At 46.7% G+C, this 22,045-nt stretch overlaps 1 protein-coding gene across 9 annotated transcripts in view; it reads right to left on the minus strand.

Annotated features, from left to right (window-relative positions):
- KDM2B (lysine demethylase 2B) overlaps positions 1 to 22,045 on the minus strand; it is a 103,726-nt gene that overhangs the window by 11,224 nt on the left and 70,457 nt on the right. For 8 of the 9 annotated variants that reach the window (XM_054645618.2, XM_077187821.1, XM_077187822.1 and 5 more), the window contains 2 exons: positions 4,376 to 4,600; positions 1,106 to 1,249 (listed from right to left, as the gene is read on the minus strand). In XM_054645618.2, coding sequence (XP_054501593.1) covers positions 1,106 to 1,249; positions 4,376 to 4,600 — 369 coding nt within the window. Of the gene's footprint in view, positions 1 to 1,105; positions 1,250 to 4,375; positions 4,601 to 13,111; positions 13,508 to 22,045 lie in introns of those variants that run through there. The other variant, XM_077187828.1, reaches the window with a different exon arrangement.

The following is a 22,045-nucleotide window of genomic DNA, read 5'->3' on the forward strand; positions in this document are numbered from 1 at the left end:
CTGCAAAGGCAGAGATGGGGGTGCACAGGGCACTTCCAGCAAGGGTTGGTACAGCAAAGCAAAATTAAGGTACCTCTGAAAATGAGCAGCTCCTTCCTCTGCTTCATCAGCCCCCAAAGTTTTGTTTTAAGCAGAGCCAAACAAGCAAAGCTCCTTTCCAGAGCCCATCTGTGGCAGGAACTGAGCACCAGCTCCATGAATCAGGGAGAAGGCTCTGGTTTGCCAGCTCCCCACATTCTGCTCTAATAAATGACAGCACAGAGCTCAGGAGAAATGAAAGGCCAGGAGAGCTTCACCCAGGCCTGCAGAGGAACACACACACCTCTCCTCCCAGACAGCCCAGAAGGGCCCAAACGCTGCTTGGGGGGCAGCTGTGTCAGAACACATTTGCCTTGGCAAATCACTTTAACCATAAACAAATCAGCAACAGGAAATGGCTGATCAGCTGAAAGAAACCAGCTCTGGAGAAAGGCAGCTTCTCAATGCTAATGCAGGAAGATATGCCCAAAATGACACTTTTGTTACCAGCAAAGAATACAGCTGCTCACAGGACTCAAGTCAGCCAAGGGTGAGCACTCCTGCAGCCTGCCACTGGCTCAGGCTGCTCTCCAGAGCTGCACTCCTGCTCCAACAGTTGCTCCCCACATCTTCAGAGCCAGCTGCCACCCTAAGGCACATCTGGGTCCGGACCTACACGAGCAGCCAATTGTTCACCTGTACTTTGTGGGACTCAGGAAGAAGCTACTGACATGGATTTGGGAATATCTCACCCTGAAGCACAGGCAGATTGCTCTGCCTTCCCCATCCCAACTCAAACCTCACTTCTTTAAACAAGGGGCAAAGAGAAAGAAACAAACCCACAAGATCTTCACACACTCCAAAGCCAGGGTCCCAGGGAATGCTGTTACATCAAGGACCCTGCCTGCTGGTCAGGGCTGTGCGTGCCACAGAGCTCACCCTGCTCCTCACACCTGCTCTCTGCTCCCTTACTCACTGTCCAAAGATGAAAACCTAAAACATTCCCAATTTCTGTGCACCACTTTTACATTAAGGTGATAACTAATTCAGCTTTTGTTTCCAACGTGTATCACATCCTTGTACTCACCTTAAGGCATCCTGGGTGTATGATTTCATTACAAATGGAGCATTCCATTAGCATGAGATTAAACTTGCTCTCCTCCTCTTCCACAGTGTCCTCTTTCCCAGCTTCTCCACACACCAGACACACAGCAGTATGGGGCAGCACCGGCTGTTCACGGGTCAGAAAGAACTGATCAAGATATGGCAGACATGGAAACACAAGAGCTCAATGTGCATTTACAGTACCCATAATTTATTATGGATAAATTATTGTGAAAACTGACATGAAGGCCAAAAAAAAAAAATTGTAACAAATTAGGGCTGGTACCAGATCAAGCTCTATAGAACACATTTCACTCTGTAGCAACACAGGCTCAGGGAACATTACTGGGATGGATGAAAATGCATTTTTGGTGGGTTCCTTGAATCTGTGAGATGACACAGACATTGGCATGCAAGTCACTTCAGCAGTGTACAATGGGAGGGGAAAGAATCACCCTAGAACAGCACTATTCACATCCATTAGGTTTCACAATCCGAGGAGCAATTTGGCAGCTCCCGTATTTTACAGGCAGGGCAGACAGATGTTATGGGACCTGATCCAGGTCTCACAGCAAGCCCACAACAGAACCAAGCACAGCCCTTTTCCTGACTGGCAGTCCATTATCCAGGGCCCTGCTCCCAGCCTGAGCACTGCAAAAAGCTCTGCTCACTTGGAAAGAGGATTCTCTCCTGCAAGTGTCACAAGTGAGATCACACAGATTTTTTTTTCTTTGAGGCAGAAAGGGAACTGCAGCATCTCACATACCTGTCACCCATGTCAAAGCACTGAATGCCACTTTAATTAAAAAGCCACCTTTTTGCTAATGATTAACAAAATTCTGGTCTGCAGCAATAAGGTATAAACCTCATTACAAAAAAGAAAAGGAAGAACCTAAGCTGCCCACAAAGGGAAGTGCCATCGACTGGGCTGCCAGTCCTTAACTACCACACAGCAGAAGCAGAGATGGGGCTTTCCCAGCAAGGATCTCTTGTGGATGGAGTGAATCAATCCCTAAGAGAACACCTGCACACCCACCCAAATTTCAGCATCAACAGTGCATCCTTCAGCAGTTTCAGGCAGGGGGAAGCCCAGCTGAGTGAGCCATTAGGGCACAGAGCATTTTGCAAACAGCAGTACAGTTTTTCTTGCTGGGAGCAAGGGTGTCCAGGCCATCTCCTCTGTGCCACCACTGCCTCTGTCCTGGCTGTCACAAGGTGTCCTCCCAGCCCCACTCCATGCAGCAGTGTCCCAGGCACTGCTCTTCCCTTCCTGATGGAACTGGTGATGCAGAGGAGGTTCCTGCTCTCTGAACAGCAGCACCACGGGCTCTCTGAAGGCTGCTGAGCTTAATGAAAGTCTGTCTAGTTAATATTGTCAGTGTTATTAACCAAGGCAAGCACAGTCCCAGAACTGTAGGGATCATTACTTCCATACAGCTTCAGCATCTTGCAGGGTCTTTTTGGCTGGAAGCTGCTGGATATTATTACAGCTGAATTGTTAGAGAACAAGAGCAAAGCCAACAGGACTGCTTACAGAAATGTAAAGCACCTTGAAAGGTACAACACTGCAATTCCTTAATTTTCTGGGCCTTTGCTGCTTTAAGAATTTGTAATAATCTCCCTGATATTTGCACCAACCTAGAAAGTGCAGAGAAGTCACTGTCAGTGCATGTGAAACTGGGACAAGTAATCAGAGACCCCTGGCTACCTCTGTCCTAACTGAAAGTAAAACTCTAGGCACAAGAAGAGAAATAAATCCTCACTGGAAGACAGAAGATGACTACACTCAGCTAGAAGAGAGCCCAGATCATCTCCAAAAGGCTCAGCCTGTGTTACTGAGAGTGAAACAGCTTAGTATGAAAGTTTCCTTCATCAGTGAGGATGAGAAAGCACACTGCAGCCCTAATTTAATCCTTCCACTTAAAAGGCAGCATGATTTCACTATTTCTTGCCCCTGGAGAATAATAAATTCTTCATCCATGCTGTTCAATTCATGCCACACTCCAGGAAATCAAGTGTTCAAAGAAAAGACACTTGAGCTGCAAAAGCACTCTGCAGAAAGGTGGATATTCTGTGTACTTTACTGAAAGATCCAGCAGTGCTGAACCCAATCTTCTGTGTCAGGAACAGTACAGAGCTTGGCACAGAACATGGAGTGAGCTACCAGGAGCAACTCCTGGAAACCTTAAGTGCTTATCAGTTCTTTATCACTGTTAGGTGAAGTCATTTAATCCCTCCACTTTGGTCATCTCCTAAGACTTAAAAGAAAAACCTCCAAATACTAAGTGAAGGGAGCTGTAATGAGAGAAATCAGTATAGATAGGGTGATATTTCAGTTATGAATAAACAACATTCCTTTCCTTAAAAAAACAACAACAAAAGAAAACCAATCCCATAACAACAGCATAAACAAGACCTTCTAAAGAATTAAAGTAAAAACTAAAGCTGATTTTTAGCCTTGAACAGAGTCACTGCAGACATGAGACCTGAGAAGAAGCTCCACAAGTCAGCATGGCAACTACACTACAGATTCAAAAGCTGCTTAAACAACTTAATGGAAGATTAATCTGTCAATATTTGTTAAACAGAAAGCTATTGCTTGTGACTCAAGAAGCTCCTAAGTAATGTATCACAGGAGCCCAGGAAACTGAGTGCCTGCTCGCCCTGCTCTGATGCTCTGTCCCTGACAGCCATTTCCAGTCCCTGAGGAAGACAAGACCCTGGACTGATGGCTCTCTGCCTCATCCAGACCAGACCCTCTGCTCTATGCCTAAGTAACAGCAAACAAATTGGAATTCAGATCTCTGGGAGCTTGGGGCTGAGGTCATCAACACCAAAATCTTGGAGGCTGTCAGGATTTCTCTCATCCTAATTTGTGTGGATAACACGGCATAGATGATTGCAGGGCAGCTTTTCTCAGGAAATTCCAACATCCAAACCAACACATCTCTTCATCCTTAGAATCAGAACTTCCTACTCTTCCCATTTTCCCCCACATCCCAGAGTTTGAGGATGATTTGAGCGCTGATTTTTGATGTAATGACAATCCCCACCTCTACACTGCTAAAAGGAAAGTTATCCTGTTAAGTTTTAGTAGCATTCTGGTTTAGGATTTGAGCAGGATGAGAAGCACTGGGAGAAAGAGATCTGAGCTGGGAGGGCAGGGAGAGCTCCCAGCCCCAAACCGGTCAGCCAGGGGACACAGCAGGAGGAAAGGACTCTGCAGGCGAGCTGCAGGCCCAGGCACACTCACAGCTATGCACTGCCTCATGATGCAGGACTGCTTCATCCTGCCGGGCCCCCCGAACTTCTTCATGTCCTTGCAGAAGTGGCACTCGCCGCACTCCGTCCGCAGGCACGCCTCGCACTTGCGGCATCGCGTCCTCCGCCGCCGCGCGCCCGCCGTGCTCCGGTTGGCAGCGAGCTTCACCGCAGAGGCTGCGCCCAGCTTCCCCTTGGGCCGGCCAACTGCCCTGTTCTGCAAGAGAACACACGGGGTCAGCTGAGAGAGACACACACGGGGTCAGCTGGGAGAGACACACACGGGGTCAGCTGTGAGAGACACACACACACACACACCCACACGGGGTCAGCTGTGAGAGACACACACGGGGTCAGCTGTGAGAAACACACACACACACACACGGGGGTCAGCTGTACATCCAGCTCCCTGCTGAGTCTGTGCTAAACTGAGCCCTGTTAGTGAATTACACACACACAGGTAACACAGGTAAAGCTCAGCAGATGCGTACAGTCACTCTTAAACATAAAGGAGCTCCATCACTTTTCCAAGAAAGGATGGGCCGTAAAATTATACAGGAGCCAGGACACAAATGAGATATCCCAAAGCCAGAGCAAGCCCATTTCAACAGGAGGGCAGGGGAAAAAACATTTAGGCACAGCTCAACACCACAAGATCAAGTCCTAAGTGAGGCGCCTGGCTTAGGTCCACAGATGATCTGTGCCAGTGCTGAGCTCTGGACTAGAGATATCTTAGATTTGTGCTCAGGTTAAACCAGAAGGACTTCCTCCTCTGCTGAGTCCAAGCAGCAGCAGAAGGGATTTGGTGGTTAGGTACAACAGAGAAACACTCAGCCAATGGCTCAAGCCCCCAGTCATATCCCTAAAAAATCAGGTGAGTATGAACTACTGCCAAGTAATAAAGTAGGAAATAAAACACAAATGCTACAAAACCCTTCCATGGCAGCTCCTCTCCTATCCAACACCAGTAAGTGCTCAAAAACAGAACACCAACTGATGATGTGCAAAGGCTAAGAAGGGCATCCCAGGTCTAGATTTCAATGACCTTTAAGACAGAAACTAAAGGAGCATGAAAAGATTTGACATTATTAGGTTAACTGCAACATATTCACTCTGGACATCCAAATTTCGTGTTCTCATCAGAAACTCCCTGTTATACACAAGAACTTACAGCTCAACCAGACATCACTAAATACCATGTAATTGTATGGAGCTAATTATGCAAGAATTGGCTTGGCTCATACTGACCCCTGACAGCTTTCTCCATAAAGATGATAATAACAGGACTGCTAAGTTCATTTGGTTTAGCATTTATACAACTCTTCCATTTTCTGCACATCTCAGCATATGACCAACAGACCGCCCAGTTTCACTTTCTGTTTCTGTGGAATTCTGGGCAATCACCAGGGCAGGGGCAGCTTGGCTGTAAGGAGCCATGCAGGAATTCCACCAGAGTTTTTAAAAGAAGAGATGTGCAAACATCTCTTGTACACTTGGTTGTACAAAAGCTTCCCCAAGTGTCCTGCTGTACAACTCTGAAGAGAAGCCACACTGCAGTGTATTTGATCTTCCTCCCAGCTGACTTAGCAAAGCTCCAGTGACTTTCTCTAAGCTGCAGAGAAGTGCTGATGTTTTAACAGCCTCCATCCCAGGAATCTCAGTGCTGGAAGAGCGAAGAAGTCAGGAGCTAGACCCCTTAAGTCTTCTCTCCTACAGACTATCATTACTGAGGTGGGAGAAAACACTACTTAGTCCATGAGGTTGCAGAAATTTCTGCAAAGTTTTTAATTCCACTCCTCCAGAACAGATTTTGCTCCGCGTGCAGGCTGAAGCTCGCTGTGCTGTGTGAACACGGACGAGCAGAGCTTCCTTCCCATCGGCAACCGCCGCGGCCGCCTGGATTGCAGATCAATGTCAGACACTCTAAAGGATAAATATTTACCTTCTAGACCAACTTTCCAGCCTCTCAAGGATAAAGTCGGCTCTGGCAGGACTGGCTTAGAGGCAGCCTAGATAAGAGATAATTTTCTTCCTCAGCATGAATCACTCCTCCATTCTATTAGAGTCTCCTTCAGCTAGGAAGGGAGGCGAGACACGAACCGAAGGCTGGATAGCAGCGGGAACAAGTTAAACCAAAACATGCACAACAACCTTGGCAGCTCCCCTTGGACAACAGCACATGGAAGATTCTGTGTGAGCACCTGACTCCTTCCTACTGGGAAGCAACATGATTAAGTTTGAGGCAAACAACAGCTATGACACCGTGAGAATGCTGTTTTTAAATGCTTTCAAGGAAAAATCAAACTCTGTACTTTTCCAGCTGAAAGACAACTCCTGCTTCTGCCACAGTGATATGAGCCAAGTCCCAATTCTGAGGACAACAGTTTAAGTGCCAGGACACTGCAAAGACACAAGTGATAAAAGGCATCACTTGAAAGCAGAATTTGAGAATCATAAAAAACCCAGAAAAGCAGGAAGGTGAAAGTACAAGAACAAGCCTGAAGTCAGACCATACCACACAACTCAGATTTTCTTCCAGACACCACCAGAACACAGCAGAGGTGCAGACCTCCATCTCACCATATGGAACATTCTTGCCTACCCAAACCTCTTCACTGCTCATTAGCAAATTGTACTAGCTGGGTTTGTACTAATTTACCAACCAACCAATCCTCAATCCAAGCCACATTTTCACTCCAGGATGTCGCAGCCAGCAAGGCTGGAGAGGCCTTGCAGGAATTCCCATTCGTATCTAGTTTCAAGGGGCTCCAAAAGTGGTCGCTTAAAAACCTCTACAGAAGAAAATCTGGCCTGGGATTCAAGGGGGTAGAAGGAGCCTCCAACATGGCTTGGGGTTTATTTAGCACATGGCAGACAGCCAGATAAATTCCAGGTCGATGTTAGTGAGGAGATGCTGCAGGATTTCCAGCTCAGACTGCAGTTTTACAACATACCAGGCCTGGTAATGAGACTGGGTAAAATCTCCTCCAAGTTCCTGTCCCCATCTCTGTAGTGCCACTTGCCACCCTCCCAGCACAACTCCACGGATTTGTCTTGCAAATAATGAGCACATGGCAGGGGATGGCAGCACTCCTTGTGCTGGGTGCCCAGCAAACAGCAGCTCCAGGGCCTGAGGCTCAGGACTGGCTGTCACACCCACTGGGGTGACACAATCTCACTCCTCTGGAGGGGACCCCAGCATCTCCTTTCCCAAGGAGATGCAACTCTCAAGCACAGCCTGGACCTGATGACTCTGTAGCACCCTACAGCTGTCTCTGAGAGCTGTCAAGGAAACAAAGGTTGACCCAACCTGAAGATTTTTTCCCCCCCTTAAACCTTACAAGAGAAGCCAGGGAGCTGAAACAGATCCTGCTTGGAATACCATCACCAGCCACCATGTTCTCATGTTCTCCATCCAACATCCCCACAAGAACTGTGCTCATAACTTCCATGGCCATAGCAAGTCTTCAAAAGAGAGGCAGGGGGATGCTGGAGTGGTGACAGCCACTCTGCCAAGCTCTCCACAAAGGCAGAGCAAGCAGCTGCTGAAATGTATTAGGATTAATATCTTAAATTCACATCTCTATTACTCTGAAACCTAGGAAGCTGGTGGACTTGCATAGGACACCATGCTGGGTTGTTTGCTTTGTTTGGGGTTTTTTTCGTTTTGTTTTTTTTTTTGTTTCTTTTGTGGGATTTTTTTGGTGCTGTCCATATTGCTGCTATGACACAAAAAGGTAACTTGCTGCTGTTCCCTAAGCAGACACAGCACCTGGGGGTGAACGTGGGCCATCACATGTACTGCCCTATGCACTACAAAACCATTTACAAGTCATGAAGTTGGGCTCACCCTCCCACACCACAGTGCTTAAACATGCCCACCCCTCCAACAGGAAATGCAGTGATTTTCTGAAGTGCTGGCTTCCTACAGATCCCACCAAATTCAACAGTTAGGGCACCTGGTGGGGTGGTCACCAGTAATTAAAGAGTCTCTCAACAGGGCTGTGCAGATCTGGGAATAAACTCACCATTCTAAACCAACCCTAGGAAATTAGCTACCTGGAAGCCTCTCCTCAGAACATGAGTTTATCCTGGTTATGGACAAACATTTGGCTGCTGGGCAGTTTCCACTGCCTTCTTACAGGTACCTCAGCACACTCCCACATGTCCCAGCCCTGCCCAGCTGTCACTGAAAAACCACAAGCAGGGTCAGAAGGACCAGAGGCACTAAGGAATGGCCTCTGCCCCGAGCACAACCCTTACTGCAACAGGAACATAACCCTGATGTTTACAGCAGCAAATCTCTAACCTTCACAATTACAAAGAACAACTCAAAAGACCTCCGGCAAACAAAAAACACCATGAACACCAAACTTTGGAGAAAATACTGCAAGAGCTATCAGCCATTAAATGCATCATTAAATAGGTGCTGATGCTCCCCAGCTGCTGTCCCAACACCAACTGGGATCTGCCAGAGATGTCACCAGGCAACTTCACACACAAACTCCTCCACCCTAGAGAGGAGGATCAGCTGACCTTGCTACCAAGTCCAGCAGGAGGGAGGTCCTGGTTCTCAAAGCAAGGCTGACTAAGCCTGCAGCCTAGAAACAAGCTCTTCTGCAAGGGGCCTTTACCTGGGCACAGCTCTTATTCCACCACTCAGCTTCAGTGACCTGCTTTAAACTCCTGCCAGCAGCACCAAACCTTTATTTCAGGCTCAACATCTCCACAAAAAACCCAGAGACGTGTGGGGCTGTTCTGAAGGGCTCCTCAGGGAGCAGGTCAGCGAGACCCTGGAGCACTTCACTTCAACCAAGCACAGCCTGAACAGCTCATGCAGTATCCACAGTGTACATCTCCTCTAGACAACACCTTTTATGTGTGAGTGCTCACTGCTTCAAGGTGCTGTGCCACACAAATACATCCCTTGCATTTGCAAGGCAGCAGTGATTTCCTTCTGTAACACACAGACAAATTCTGATTATTCTCATTTACTGTAGTTTGACCACATCCACACAACCATAACAGCACCCAAAGATGAGAATCCAGGCCTTGCCAGGTACCAGTCCTGAGCTTAGAGCTTTATGTGGCACTGCATCCTAATTCAATTGTTTTAGCAGAATTAGGATAGCCAAATCTAACAACCACTTGTTTCTTTAAAAGGTCTGATAAATAAACATTAGGGGGAAAACATTTTTTACAGAAGCTACATGCATTAACCCACAATTCCTAACTGCTGTCACCTAAAACACCACCCTAAAGGGGCTGGGTCGTGGGCAACACTGGGCACTGGAGACACCACAGGGTGGCACAGCAAAGGCTTCTGGTCAGTTAGCTCTCTGTCCTTTCCCACTGCACCAGAGGTGCATTTTTCCATCCAAACAGGGTGCAAGTTCTGGAGGACAAGGCTACTGTGTGCTGCCCAGGGCAGTGAGCAGCGCTGTCCCCTCCTGCTCCAGTGCCACACTCCTCTCCCAGCCTCCTTATGCAGGGAGTTCTGGCGTTCCCACTAGAAACCCAAACTGACATTCCCAGCAGTGGTGCACACCAGGTAACTTTACCCCAAAATATGGGTACTGGCCTTGGCTGCCTCAGCCTGTAACACTCACACTGCCAGGCACTGCACAATCACAGAACTGTTCAGGTTGGAAGGACCTCAGAGATCATTGAGTGCAACCATTAACAAAGCACTGCCATGTTCACCACCAAACCACGTCCCCAAGTGCCACATCCACACTATTCCTAACTCTTCCATAGATTCCACCACTTCCCTCAGGAGCCTGGGAATAATCACAGCCAAGTCAACAGTTCTTCTGTATTAAACCCTTACATCTGTTTAGCAATTAACAGAAACCCTTCTCAAAGGAAGAACTCAGAGGAAGAAGGAAGGACAGGATGATGTAACTGCAGGAATGCAGTGGGGTCAAGGAAGAAGCTAGATTAAGAGAGCAAAAAATCCCACTGATGCCAATAACATCCTTAAAAGCTGTATTAACTGAAGAGCACAGCCAACACCACGGACCATGTCTGACTAAAGCCTATCTCCCCTAAAATCTGCACATGCAAACTCCAGGAGAGCTGTTTTCCTCTCACAGTGAGTGTTTACAGTTACATCACCCTCCTTCAGAATACACTCCTGCTGGGGTGGAGGTGTCCTTCAAGTCCAAGGTCCCTCATTAAACAGCAGCATCGAAGGGAAAAGGAAGGCACTGGAACTTTTTCAGTCCCAGCTATCCCAAACCAGCATTAATCCTCTCCAGATGTTTACTGCCACCATCTCCTCCACTCCATACCTACAAAATCCTCTCCTACCACAACCAAAGTAGCTCCTGGTGACCGTTCCAGGTAACCCCACAGAACTCCACTACTGAATCAGACTCATTTCCCACAAGAAAATAGAAAGAAAATAAAAGTTTATACTTTGCAGGTTCATCTGGGTGTTAATGACACTCCAGCAGCTTTTCTGCCAACATAGCAATGTTGTTTAGGGTGTGATAAACTGGCACATCAGTGCCACTGTCACTGCCCCTGTTTATTTTCCTCTGGTGGTGAGGAGGCAGAAGTTAGGCCTGGAGGGTGGAATAAGATATATTGGCAAAAACATGCTTTGGGAGATAAGCTTCAGCAAAAGTAGGTGCTCTTAAAACAAAGACCCCAGTAAGTTCCAGATTCGGGGCACACACAGCTTTTTTTACTGCTGCTTTGGGACAAATCCCCCTGCCCCAAACAGGCACGGTTTTCTCTGTTTACACAGTCAGAAATCAAATTTATTCACACCAGGAGCAACACAGCAACCTGGTGGGCTGGGGCAGGTGCTGCCCATGACACAGCTCCAGCACCCACCCTCTTCCAAGCCCCCAGCACTGCTGGCAACTACCACAAGTGTGGTAAATCCTGTGTGCTCTGTGATATAAAACTCCATAGTCTTTTTGCCTTCTTAGGTGAGACACAGACCAGGGAAAGAGGAATGAAAGTCAGCATAAAAAGTGACAAAACCTGTGGCTTCTACCCAAGCACTGAAATTGTGCTGTTCAACTGCACCCTTAGATGTGAAGCACCTGTTACACATAAGGGCTATCACCACAGAAAAAGCAACATAATATTGATTTGACATGTTCTGTGTAGAAAAAGAGGGTAAGCAGACATTAAAGCAGGCCTGTATGAAAATACAGCTAGAGCTACATGAGGTGTTTTACCACTGGAACCGTTCTGAACAGAAAGGAAAACATTCCACAGCTCTTTGGTACATAGGTCACTGCGTTAAGAGTTTAGGACCAGACCAAGTTTCTTAATAAACTCCAAAAGAAAGATTTCCCCTGTCTTGCATTAATTTTTGTTTTAAACTTCTAAGACACAAAAATGCTATGAAAGCCTCAGGTTTTAGAAGAGTTGAAGAATCCCAGAACATAACCAACTTTCCAGATTCATCCAGCAAGAACCAGCACCTCCAAGCAACAATTTCACAGCTGGTACAATACAGCTGAGACCAATCTGCTCTCCCAACCATTAGCTCTTTTTAAAAAGTGTGCAGTGATTGCACCAAGACACAGACACAAATGGAAAAGGCCTGGCATGAGAAAAATTTTTAAGAAAAGAAGAGGACTGGGACATTTAACTGCTATATCTGAGAGCACAGCAGTGAACTCAAAAGCAGCACAGGCCTGCACATTCACACAATCCTCAGAATTAGGTAAAGGCTTAATAAAGTTACTCATGCAAACCTCAGCTCAGGCTCTTGGACTGACACTGACCAGGCCAGCACAGCACCTTGTGCCCCCCCAAGGTTTCTGCATCAGCTCTGCCATCCCTGGGGAGCACCCAAGGCTCACCACCACCCCAAACTCCGTTCCGACCCTGTTTTCTTCGCACGTTTCTGAACCAAAACAAGGTAAAGTTGTTCAAAACAAGATGGGTTTTGGAAGATAGTCTCAACACCTGGACTATGTAGAAACTTGTCTCTAAAAAGAAAATATCAGGCTATTTTAAAGAGCGAAACACCTCGAGTTAAGAACAAAACTATCAAGTTTATGTTTAAATTACATACACATGTTTAATACTATTCCTGGTGCATTTTTAATTGCTTAGGCAGTTCTTAGAGAGTAAAATACGCAATCTAGAACATATGTTCTGGATTATTTTTCACAGATTACTTCATAAATTTAAGAAGTTTATTCTCCTTCCCCCACAGGAAAAAAAAAAAAAAAAAGCCTTCAGAGAGAATAAACCCTGCAAGTATTAATAAAAGTTCTCTTTTCATTCCGGCACACATCCTTCTCTTTCTTCTACATCCCTCGTCCCTGGGAATGGAAAGGAGGCTTTGGCTATAAATCAAACGAAGACAAGGTAGCCAGGCTCAGCATCAGACTCTCCCCCAAGTCCCGCAGCCCTCTCAGCTATTTGAGGAATCTTAATAGGAAAAAAAATAACAATTCTGCCGCGGACAGGGCAGCCCCCGAGAGGCAACAACCACCCGCTCGCGGCGCGTTCGGGGCCCTGGGAGGTGCCGAACTCGCGGTGCCCGGGGCGCCCGCGGCGGGCGAGGCCGAGCGCCCCGGGCCGGCCCCGCGGAGGCTCCGCGGCCCCGCCCGGCGCGGTCCCTGGGCGGGCGGCGCTGCCCCGGGGCCGCTCCCGACCCCACATTGTTCCCGTCCCCGCGGCCGGCGCGGCGCTGCCCGGCCCGGCCTCCTCCCCTCCCTTCCCGCTGCAAACTTCGCCGCCCGCCCCGGACCTGCTCCGGCCCCAGCTCGGGCCCCGGCCCCGGCTCGGGCTCCGGCTCCGACTCGTAGTCCTCCTCGTCGGCGCTCGCAGACATGGCCATGGCTCATGGTGGGCCCAGGCGGAGCCGAGCTGACATGGCTGGAGCGGCGCTGCTGGCGGAGCCCCGCTCCCCGCACACACACACACACATGCAGGAGGAGGAGGAGGAGGAAGGGGGGCCGTGCATATTCATGCCAGGCAGCCAGGAAGGGGCTGGCCCTGCCGGCACGGCCAATCGCGGGCCGCTTCCACACCGCCGGCCTGCGGGGACAGCGGGCACCGCGCGGCCGGGGCACCGCGGCCGCCCCCCGCACACGGCGCGGCCGGGGAGCGGGGGCTCGGCCGCCCGGCCGGCAGTCAGTCCCCCGGCGGTAACGAGCCCCGCGATGTGCCGAGGGCCGGCGGGGGCGGGCCGAGGCTCGGGTGTGCCGAGCGGCGCTGGGCGGGGAGGATGCGCGGCCGCCCGCGGGGCGCTCGGCGCTGCTCGGGCTGCTCAGACAAAGGAGACGCGCACAGACACACACACACAGACACCACACACACAGACACACGCACACACACCCTGCACCGCGCTACCTGCTCGCTCCCCTCCCGCGGCACGGAACCTCCATTCCTCGGCAGGAGGAAGGCACCGAGCAAACTTCCAGATTGCAAGCGGCAGAACCAGCGCTGGGATAAGATGAGGCGACCCGGCTGGTGGAGCTGCTCGCATCTGGCCTCACGCTGCTGCTCCTTGTGCAGGCACCCCCTCTTTGACTTGCTCCAAGGAACCATTTCTAGCCGTGCTCTGATCATCCCGCCCCGCTGCTGGGGTTTCACAATGAAATGCCCTCCCCGCAGTGTGACATGCTACACATCGGTCACCTGGGGACCTGTTCTGGATCCAAAGGTCCCGGGCCAGCACCTCCACATGGACACTGCCTTGGCCCTCCAGAACTTGAGGGTCACAGGCCTGTATTTGAGTGCTGGAGATTTAAATTTCCCATTGGATTTATGGGCCTGCTTTCAGGGGAAATCCCGATTCCACTCAAGTTGTTAGGATTTTGCCTCCGGCTCCTACGCCCACAACACAGAATTAAACATGAGATTAAATATTTGCATGTGCTGAGCAACCAAGAAGCCATAAAGAAGCACATCTAATGGTCCTTGCATCAGGATTTTTGCCAAACTAGTTTCAGCTCGGTTCCCTGGTCTGAATTACCACACGGCACAACCACTCTGGGTAGCTCAGAAGAGGCAGCAACAGGCAAGAGCTGGCATGGGAGCAAGCAGCAACACAGCCCTTGTGACACCAGGATCCACACCGAGCCTGGTCCCTCAAGTTTAAGTAACAAAACACAAACTTTAAACACATATTTACAGGCAATTGCTGATAAAGCCACGTGAATCGTGTAATTATGCCCCTTCCTTATTTTCAGTACATTAAATATCCACTGAGTGCTGTACTCCTGGCCTTGCCAACTCAAACTCAAATGATGGGTAGGTGATGGTGTTCTCCCCATCCTGCTCATCCACCATGCCGGGAGCAAAGCATTTACTCCCAACACTTGAAGGGGCTCCCAGAAGGCGATGGGATGTGCTCAGCCTGTCTCCTCAGGTTTCCCTCTTCCCCCATTGTGCTCCTACACAACCAGGAGCAGGAGCAGACGAAAGCTGAGGCACGAAAGGCATGTGCCTAAGGCCTTGGCTTTCAGAATCACAAGGTAATATCAGAATCCAATGCTTTCTGGAGGAGAGAGGAAGGGGGGGATGCATCTCATGACAGGCCTACAATGTTTTCAAGCACGAGCAAGAACGTGGCTCCAGCCGTGTTAGCGGTGCCATAACACACCTGGCCTGCAGCAGCAGCAGGAGCAGGAGGACAGATGACATCCAGAAGGAAAATGCCTGGTCCCACACCTGCCCCTGGGCAGACCAAGTCTCCACTAGCCCAGTTCCCTGCAAGGCTCCCTCTAACCTGGCTCACACCCGTCTGTCCCTCCGGCCTTTTGGCTCCGTAATCCAGACGGGAGAAAAAAATAACTTGTGACATCCCCCAAGGACAATCCACCAGTCACACCAGGACAAAATGTCACTTGCAGCAAATTAAATCATGACAGAGATCATCCTACTCCTCTCAATCTGCAACACATTCCAGCACTCCTGATGTTGGCATTGGCCTCTCCTGGCTGCAGCAGGTTCCTTCCCAGGGTAACCCACAGCACGGCCACGCTGCCCTTGCAACAGCACCACAAGTGACAAGTGAGCTCTAATTACAGAGCCAGAGTTAGGACAGACAGCTCACACATGCCCAGATCTTGGAATGATTTCCAAACCCTAGGTAAACTTTGCAGAGATGGTGTTTAAAAAAATGGGATAGGGTATGATATAAAATAGCAAATTGGGAATCAGCAAGGGGGAAACAGCACAATAAAATAATTGTTTCTGATTATAATTGCTCTCAAAAAAATCTTATCCTGTACAAGAGCAGCTAACCATTCAAAGGAATATTTAATACACAGAAGGAACTATTAAGAGAGCATTTTCCAGCTCAATTCTTGCAGCTTGTCTGCACTAGAGAACACTAAATTACAACAAATAGTGAGCAACCCTTGTGTGAACAGCATCTAGCTGCCCAGCCTGGTGGAGTTTACAACAGTTTAGAACACAAAATAAGCAGCAGTGACCCCAGTCCTGCCTGCAGTGGCAGAACTGTGTCCCTACTTCAGCTTAGTGTGATACAGTTCAGTAATAAATAACATCCTTAATTACGCTGCTGAATGAGCCATAGTGAAAACTGCATGAAAACAGACAGCACCTTCTATTTTGAACTGTTGCTTTGATTGCACCTCACCTGAAGTCATATATAAGTCTCATCAATATCATAATCTTCTCCACAGAAACCAATTATGTTGTCACAAACTGAGACAATAACCTCAAGCGAAGAATAAACAGCAGGAGCAGATGAGTGCCAAAGAACCAGATTTTATTCTCATGCAAATATCCTTAAGTAGTAAAACCAAGCTGGGGGAGGACGACTACAACCCCTGTGCTGTACTCACTTACTCCTGAGCATCTCCTGTACCAACAGATTGCAGCTGCTGCTGCCAGCCCTGAGCAGGATCTGTGTTTTCCTATTACACACTAGAGCTTACGATGCTCAATAATGAAGTGAAATAAAGTTTTTTATGTGGCACAAACACACTTCTGATTTAACCTTCCCTTGAAACTTTTTATGCACCTTTACAGAGTATTATATTTAGCTGGTATTAGAAAAAATATTTACACAGAAACAATTAGATCTCAAGTAGGTTGCTATGCAAGTCCTTGAAAAAAAGATGTGATTTGAGCTGCTGCTGCTTTCTGTAGGCCAGCACATACATTTTTGAGAAGGAAACCCACTGAGATGTTTATGAATCACAATTATTGACCTGTATCAGAATAAGAGAGTTACCTAGTAGCTTTCTAAGGTTCATTGTTTTGGTGTAAGTGTCCATTCACATGAAATACGATCTTAACTGTTGGCCTGGGCAAATTTCATGACACTTTTCTCAAGAGTTTTAACCAATATTTCAGTTGTATTCTCAACACTAGCAGTGACAGTCTGACAGGCTAAATATCCACAATCTCACTACTTCCCATCTACTTCATCTGAACTAGGACATAAGAGTTGTCATCAGATGCACTGAGTATCTGTCACAATCTTTTCAATAGAGTCTGATTGATCAACTTTAAATCAAATAAAGTAAAGCAAGATGAAATAATATTGACTGCTCCCTCCATGCAATGCTACTGCTCATACTTCCCTAACCAGTGTCCAGCACTGATCCAGGAGAACCCAAGGCAGCAAGGGCTGTACAAACCCTCCTGGAGGACACAGCCTGGCCACTGCAGCAGAGGAGCAGCACCCAAACAAGAGCCCAGCAAACCCTGCTGACAGGAACTCCTCACTCATAAGCCTTAAAACCCAAACAACCCTTCCCAAACCCCAACACCCTGTCCCCTTAAAAAAGCAACAAGTAAGACTGCAGAATGGTGAAACATGGACTTCATCTATCACACAAAACTGACTCTTCTCTGCAGGAAGAGCCATGACATGACTGGGACTATCCCCTAGGAAATGAGGGAAATCCTGCCATGCTTCCTTCTTCCACAGAGCCTTATGGCACAAAGCATTTCCACAGCACAGTTTGTGTCTCCAAGAGCCATGTTCTGTCAGCATATGCAAAAACTAGAGAAGGAGGTTCCTAAGAAGATAAGCAGTGAGTGCCATGCTGTGGAGGAACATGCAAATAGATGTGAAAGAGTGGATTAACCGGAATAGGAAACCTGCTTTCCTGCAAGAGGCTCAGTGTGCTCTGACACACAGCACAGCACGCTGGGAGAGTCAGCTGTGTCCAACGTGTGGGCAGCAGCCTGAAAATCCAGAGACCAAACCCAAACACACGGTGAGCAAAGGAAAAGCTCAAAAGCAGTTTGCCTATGAGGGCTCATTGCTCATTGTTCTCACCTACAAACTTGACTTGGATTTGTGGGGTAACATCCAGGACTAACAACTAAACCACACCAGGCTAAGACTCACAGCTTTTATTGGAATGTACCCATATATTTTGTTGTATTTGTTATTTTCAAAAAGGAGAGCATTGCTGTCCCTCTTCTATCTGGTCCACTGGTGCCTGCAGGAAAGTCCTGAAGTTGGAACAAGCCCTCATTTATATTCTCAGCAGACTTTAATTTCTATGTGCTGTGGAACTAAGAGGAAGCCATCTTCTTGGGGACAGAACATACAATTCAATTTTGTTCTGAAAAGTGCACGCAGGATTAAGGTCCATAATTGCACGGCCTGTACTGTGGAATGACAAACGCCTTTCCCACTGCTCTGCCAATGTGCTTGATCCAGAAACAAAACTATTCACTTTCAGATACATACTCAAAGCTTGGATTGCTTTGATGTCCAGTGGTGGAGAGCAAAAGGATGTTGGAAGTCTTAAACCAGGTTCAAACCTTAGGCTTTGTTGGCCAGCTCAGCCATAAACGTAGGCCAGGCTCCTGGTGATAAAATCTGAGATCTGTCAACTCATTTCACACAGACTGTCTAAGGAAAAGGTCTTAAGACTACAGGAGTTTTCATCAGCACTTATACTGTCATGAAATAAAGAGAAAGCTTCTGTCTTGAAAAATGGTAGTCAGGGAGTAGTTGGGAAAAATTCATATAACTGAATATTCGTGTCTGTGGTAGAAGAATGACAATGGGGAGGAATACATAAATCTTCTTGTATCGTATCTGGAGCACAACAGTTGGAAAACAGAGATGTCTGTTCATTTTTCCCCCAATCCATTTAGATTTCTAGTCAGAGTCAAAATGGCTCTAATTTACCTGTTTGATGTATTAATCACATAAAGGCATTGGTCAGATTTCAAAGCAAGTGGCTGAGAGTTGATAAGAAGTGAAAATATTAAGTCAAAGATGGAAGATTAAGAAGGTGCTCATTCAAGTCCTTGCTATTTATAATTACTCCCTGAAGGGACACAATATTTCAAGTACAGCCTCTTGAGGTGAGAAATAATCTGTCAAGTCACCAGGCAAAGGTGTTAGAAAAATACTGAGGCAATAGGCAGTGAAGCTCTTTTGCAGAGTCACGGAGTGGAGTGGGTTGGAAGGGACCTTCAAGGCCATCTTGTTCCAGCCCCCCATGGCACGTTGGATCCACATCCACCAGACCCTGGAACTGCTTGGGTCTGCACCGAGTTACTGCACAAATGAATTTGTCTGGAGGACTAATGTGTGTAAGAGACTGAAAGAGCACTCAGAAAGTAAACAGGTCAGGCAAGGAGCTGCCTTCCTGGGCAGTGCTGCCCTGGGAAAGCAGAGGCTTGACAGGAACTCCCAGCAGCTTCAACAGCTCTCCCTCCCTTGCTCTGTACCTCCAGAAACCTTTGGTTCTGGTGCATCAGGTTTTTTTCCTGCCTCCAAGTGTACTTAGCAGGGGAAGGCCTTAGTTTCTTATGTGTACAGCTACTGTGGGAAGTCCCCTAAAAAAATATCCCCCAAACATCAACTATGTGGTTTTGCGTTTTAATAGATTTGTCAGGAGCCAGAGCTGGGGTATTTTTCTTGAATATATTTCAGCTCTCTCCTACCACATGACATCTACTATCCTACAGTGTAAAAGAACACGAATTATTCAAAATTATTTAAATCACTGATTCCAATCACAATTTAAATCAGTAAAGAGAAAAACAAATTTAAATTGATTTAAATCCTCGTTTTCTTTTGTACTTGTGCTATTTTCTGGGAGAAAAGTAATTATTAGCATCTGATAACTATGAAGAAATGCCTGATTTGCAGTAGATTATGAACTTTATAATCAGGACTTTTTATCAACAAAAAGGATTCACAATACACACATATTTGTATATGCAAATCTCCTTGTAGACTACTGGCATTTAAAATTGTTGTTGACACCAAACAGAGTTCAGGCTCTGCTGTGTGGGATCATTTCAAACACCTTTAAGCTGGTGCCTGGCAAGAATGAAATGTGACAGTTTAAATCTCCTTTTTGCTCCTGTACCACTTGGAATGACTGATGGAAAACTTATTTGAATCTCAACCAGAAAAATACACCATACAACAACGTAGCCAGAATCTCAACCAGTAAATACATCATACAACAATTTACACAGGATTGTTTTGCTGTCTTATCTACCTTTATCTTTTTTATCCTTTCCAAGCTTTTTCTAACACCAGATAGACTCGATTTTTACTTTAATTCTTAAGAGCTTGTTTTTAATGATCAGTATGTGCTTTCTAATACATTTGTATTCCCACAGGAAGTTCCCTGAGTAGATCTCCATGGAACTGGCCTGTCCTAGGGAATCTGGCAGAGTTTTCCCACTGCTGCTCCATGGAATGTTGCTTTCCTGGTGGTAGCCCCGGGCAGGCTCCTGAAGCTGATGCTGGTTTGATGTTGTGCCATTTCTACGTGCTCAGATCTGTTTCAGACACCACTCTGGTTAAAACACTAATTGCTGTAACGAGTCCCTCACTGCTCCTGCTTCTCTGGGTGGAGCTGGCCCAACGACAGCTATGGCAGGAATTCTTAGTAAGCAAGCAAGTAAAAACTGGAAGCACTTATTCAAAGGTTTTCAGGAATGTTCTTTGTCCACCTCACACCTCTCCCCCTGAACTGAAAGAATCCCTGATATAAAACAATGCTCAACACTTCTGGAAATTCACACTGGTTTCAAGTTAATCAAAACACTCCATTGTACACTTTACCGCCTAATTTTTGCATACAATCGAATTTATTGTGTCCACTGATTCTTAGTCCATTTCCTTACTATTTCTTAGCTTTGATCCAATGCATAATGTCACATAAAATTGAATCCGTAAATAAAGGAGCTCTGTTATTAAAAACACGTAGATTTTTCTTCTCTTCCCAGCACTTTTAAGGTGAAACACCAGAAAGAGGGAAAAAGTCTCCTTGCTGGAAATGGTGGCAGACATATGAAAGTACATAGGGACATCTATGGGGTCCAGCTCTGGAGATGGTGGCTAATCCTGCTGAATTTTATTATTTAAAATACAGGTTCATTCTAAAAATCTACCACCCTTTTCACCACAGCTATCCACTGTTCTTCTTGTGTGCTCTTTGGTTCAGACTGTGAACAATGATCTGAAATCTTACTTCCAGCCTAAATCTATTTCTGGTATGTTTATATTCACTTCTTCCCATGCCAACATTGTCCATTAGCTTCAATAACTCTTTTCCTGCCCTGATGATTCTGTTCCCTGAAGTCCACACACAACAATCATCTCCCCCTTCAACTCAGCTGGGCCATGCTGAACCAGGCATGTCCTGCCAGTCTCTGCTCTCCAAAAATCATAGCTTGAATATATGTGCTTGTGGAGTCCCACATTCACCCTCACCTCAAAACTACCTATAATGGAACTAGAATAGAGTAAAAAAAAAACAAACCCTCAAATGTGTGGTTTTCATACCAGAAAAGACTAAGCTGACTTGTGATTTTCAGCTTGGAAATAGAGGAAAAAATACTGAAACACAGTAATGGGGCATAGAAAAAAAAATCCTTGACAGCAGAGAGATGAACACAGACCTCATTCAAATTTCTCAGAATGCATGATACAGAGGGCATGAAGTGTATTTATGATATTAAAGGACAGATCTGAAACAACATAAGGAAGTACTTATCTACACAGAGCTTTATTAAACTGCAGGGGACACTGGCACAGGATGCTGAGGAGATCAAAAAGATCAACAGGTTCCACAAATTATTAGGTAAATTCACAGAGAGAAAAAAATTCTGCTAGGGAAAACTAAGCAGAAAAGATGAAGATATAATCTTCCATCTCAACAGGGAAGATAAGCAAAGGGAATCTCTGTATTTCTGCTTTGTTCCTACGACTCCTTTAGCAGTGGTGACAGCAGCCCCAGGAACAGGACAGTGCCACAAGGACTTGGACTGGTGGAACATGACTTTCCTCAGCCCCAGGATCAGCCTTTTGCTCTGCCTCTCACAGATTAGCTCATATGAGTTAATCCTTCTTTCTCAGATCCATGGATGTGTCTAGAATTCTCCAAAAAGATTTCTAGTAAAAATAATGGGGTACAGACTGAGCAGCTGTAGGACAGAACTCACTGATGACACAGAAATCAGATGCTGCCATCCCAGAAGGGCCCTTTCAATGTGATGCCCTCCTGTGACCACCCCAACCCCAAAAATAACCAGCCTGAGAGATGCCTTCCTTTTTTTTTCAATGATCACTTTTTCTTCCTGGTTCTCATGCCCTGATACAGAGCTATGAATATTATTTGCACTGCCAATTGCAGGGAAACTGGTGTTTAAAAAAAACAATAATCCAATCAAAGTTTCCATTTGTGGCCTTTACTAATTAATAGTATTC

The sequence above is a fragment of the Agelaius phoeniceus genome, chromosome 18 (genome assembly GCF_051311805.1).
Source record: "Agelaius phoeniceus isolate bAgePho1 chromosome 18, bAgePho1.hap1, whole genome shotgun sequence".
Taxonomy (NCBI): domain Eukaryota; kingdom Metazoa; phylum Chordata; class Aves; order Passeriformes; family Icteridae; genus Agelaius; species Agelaius phoeniceus.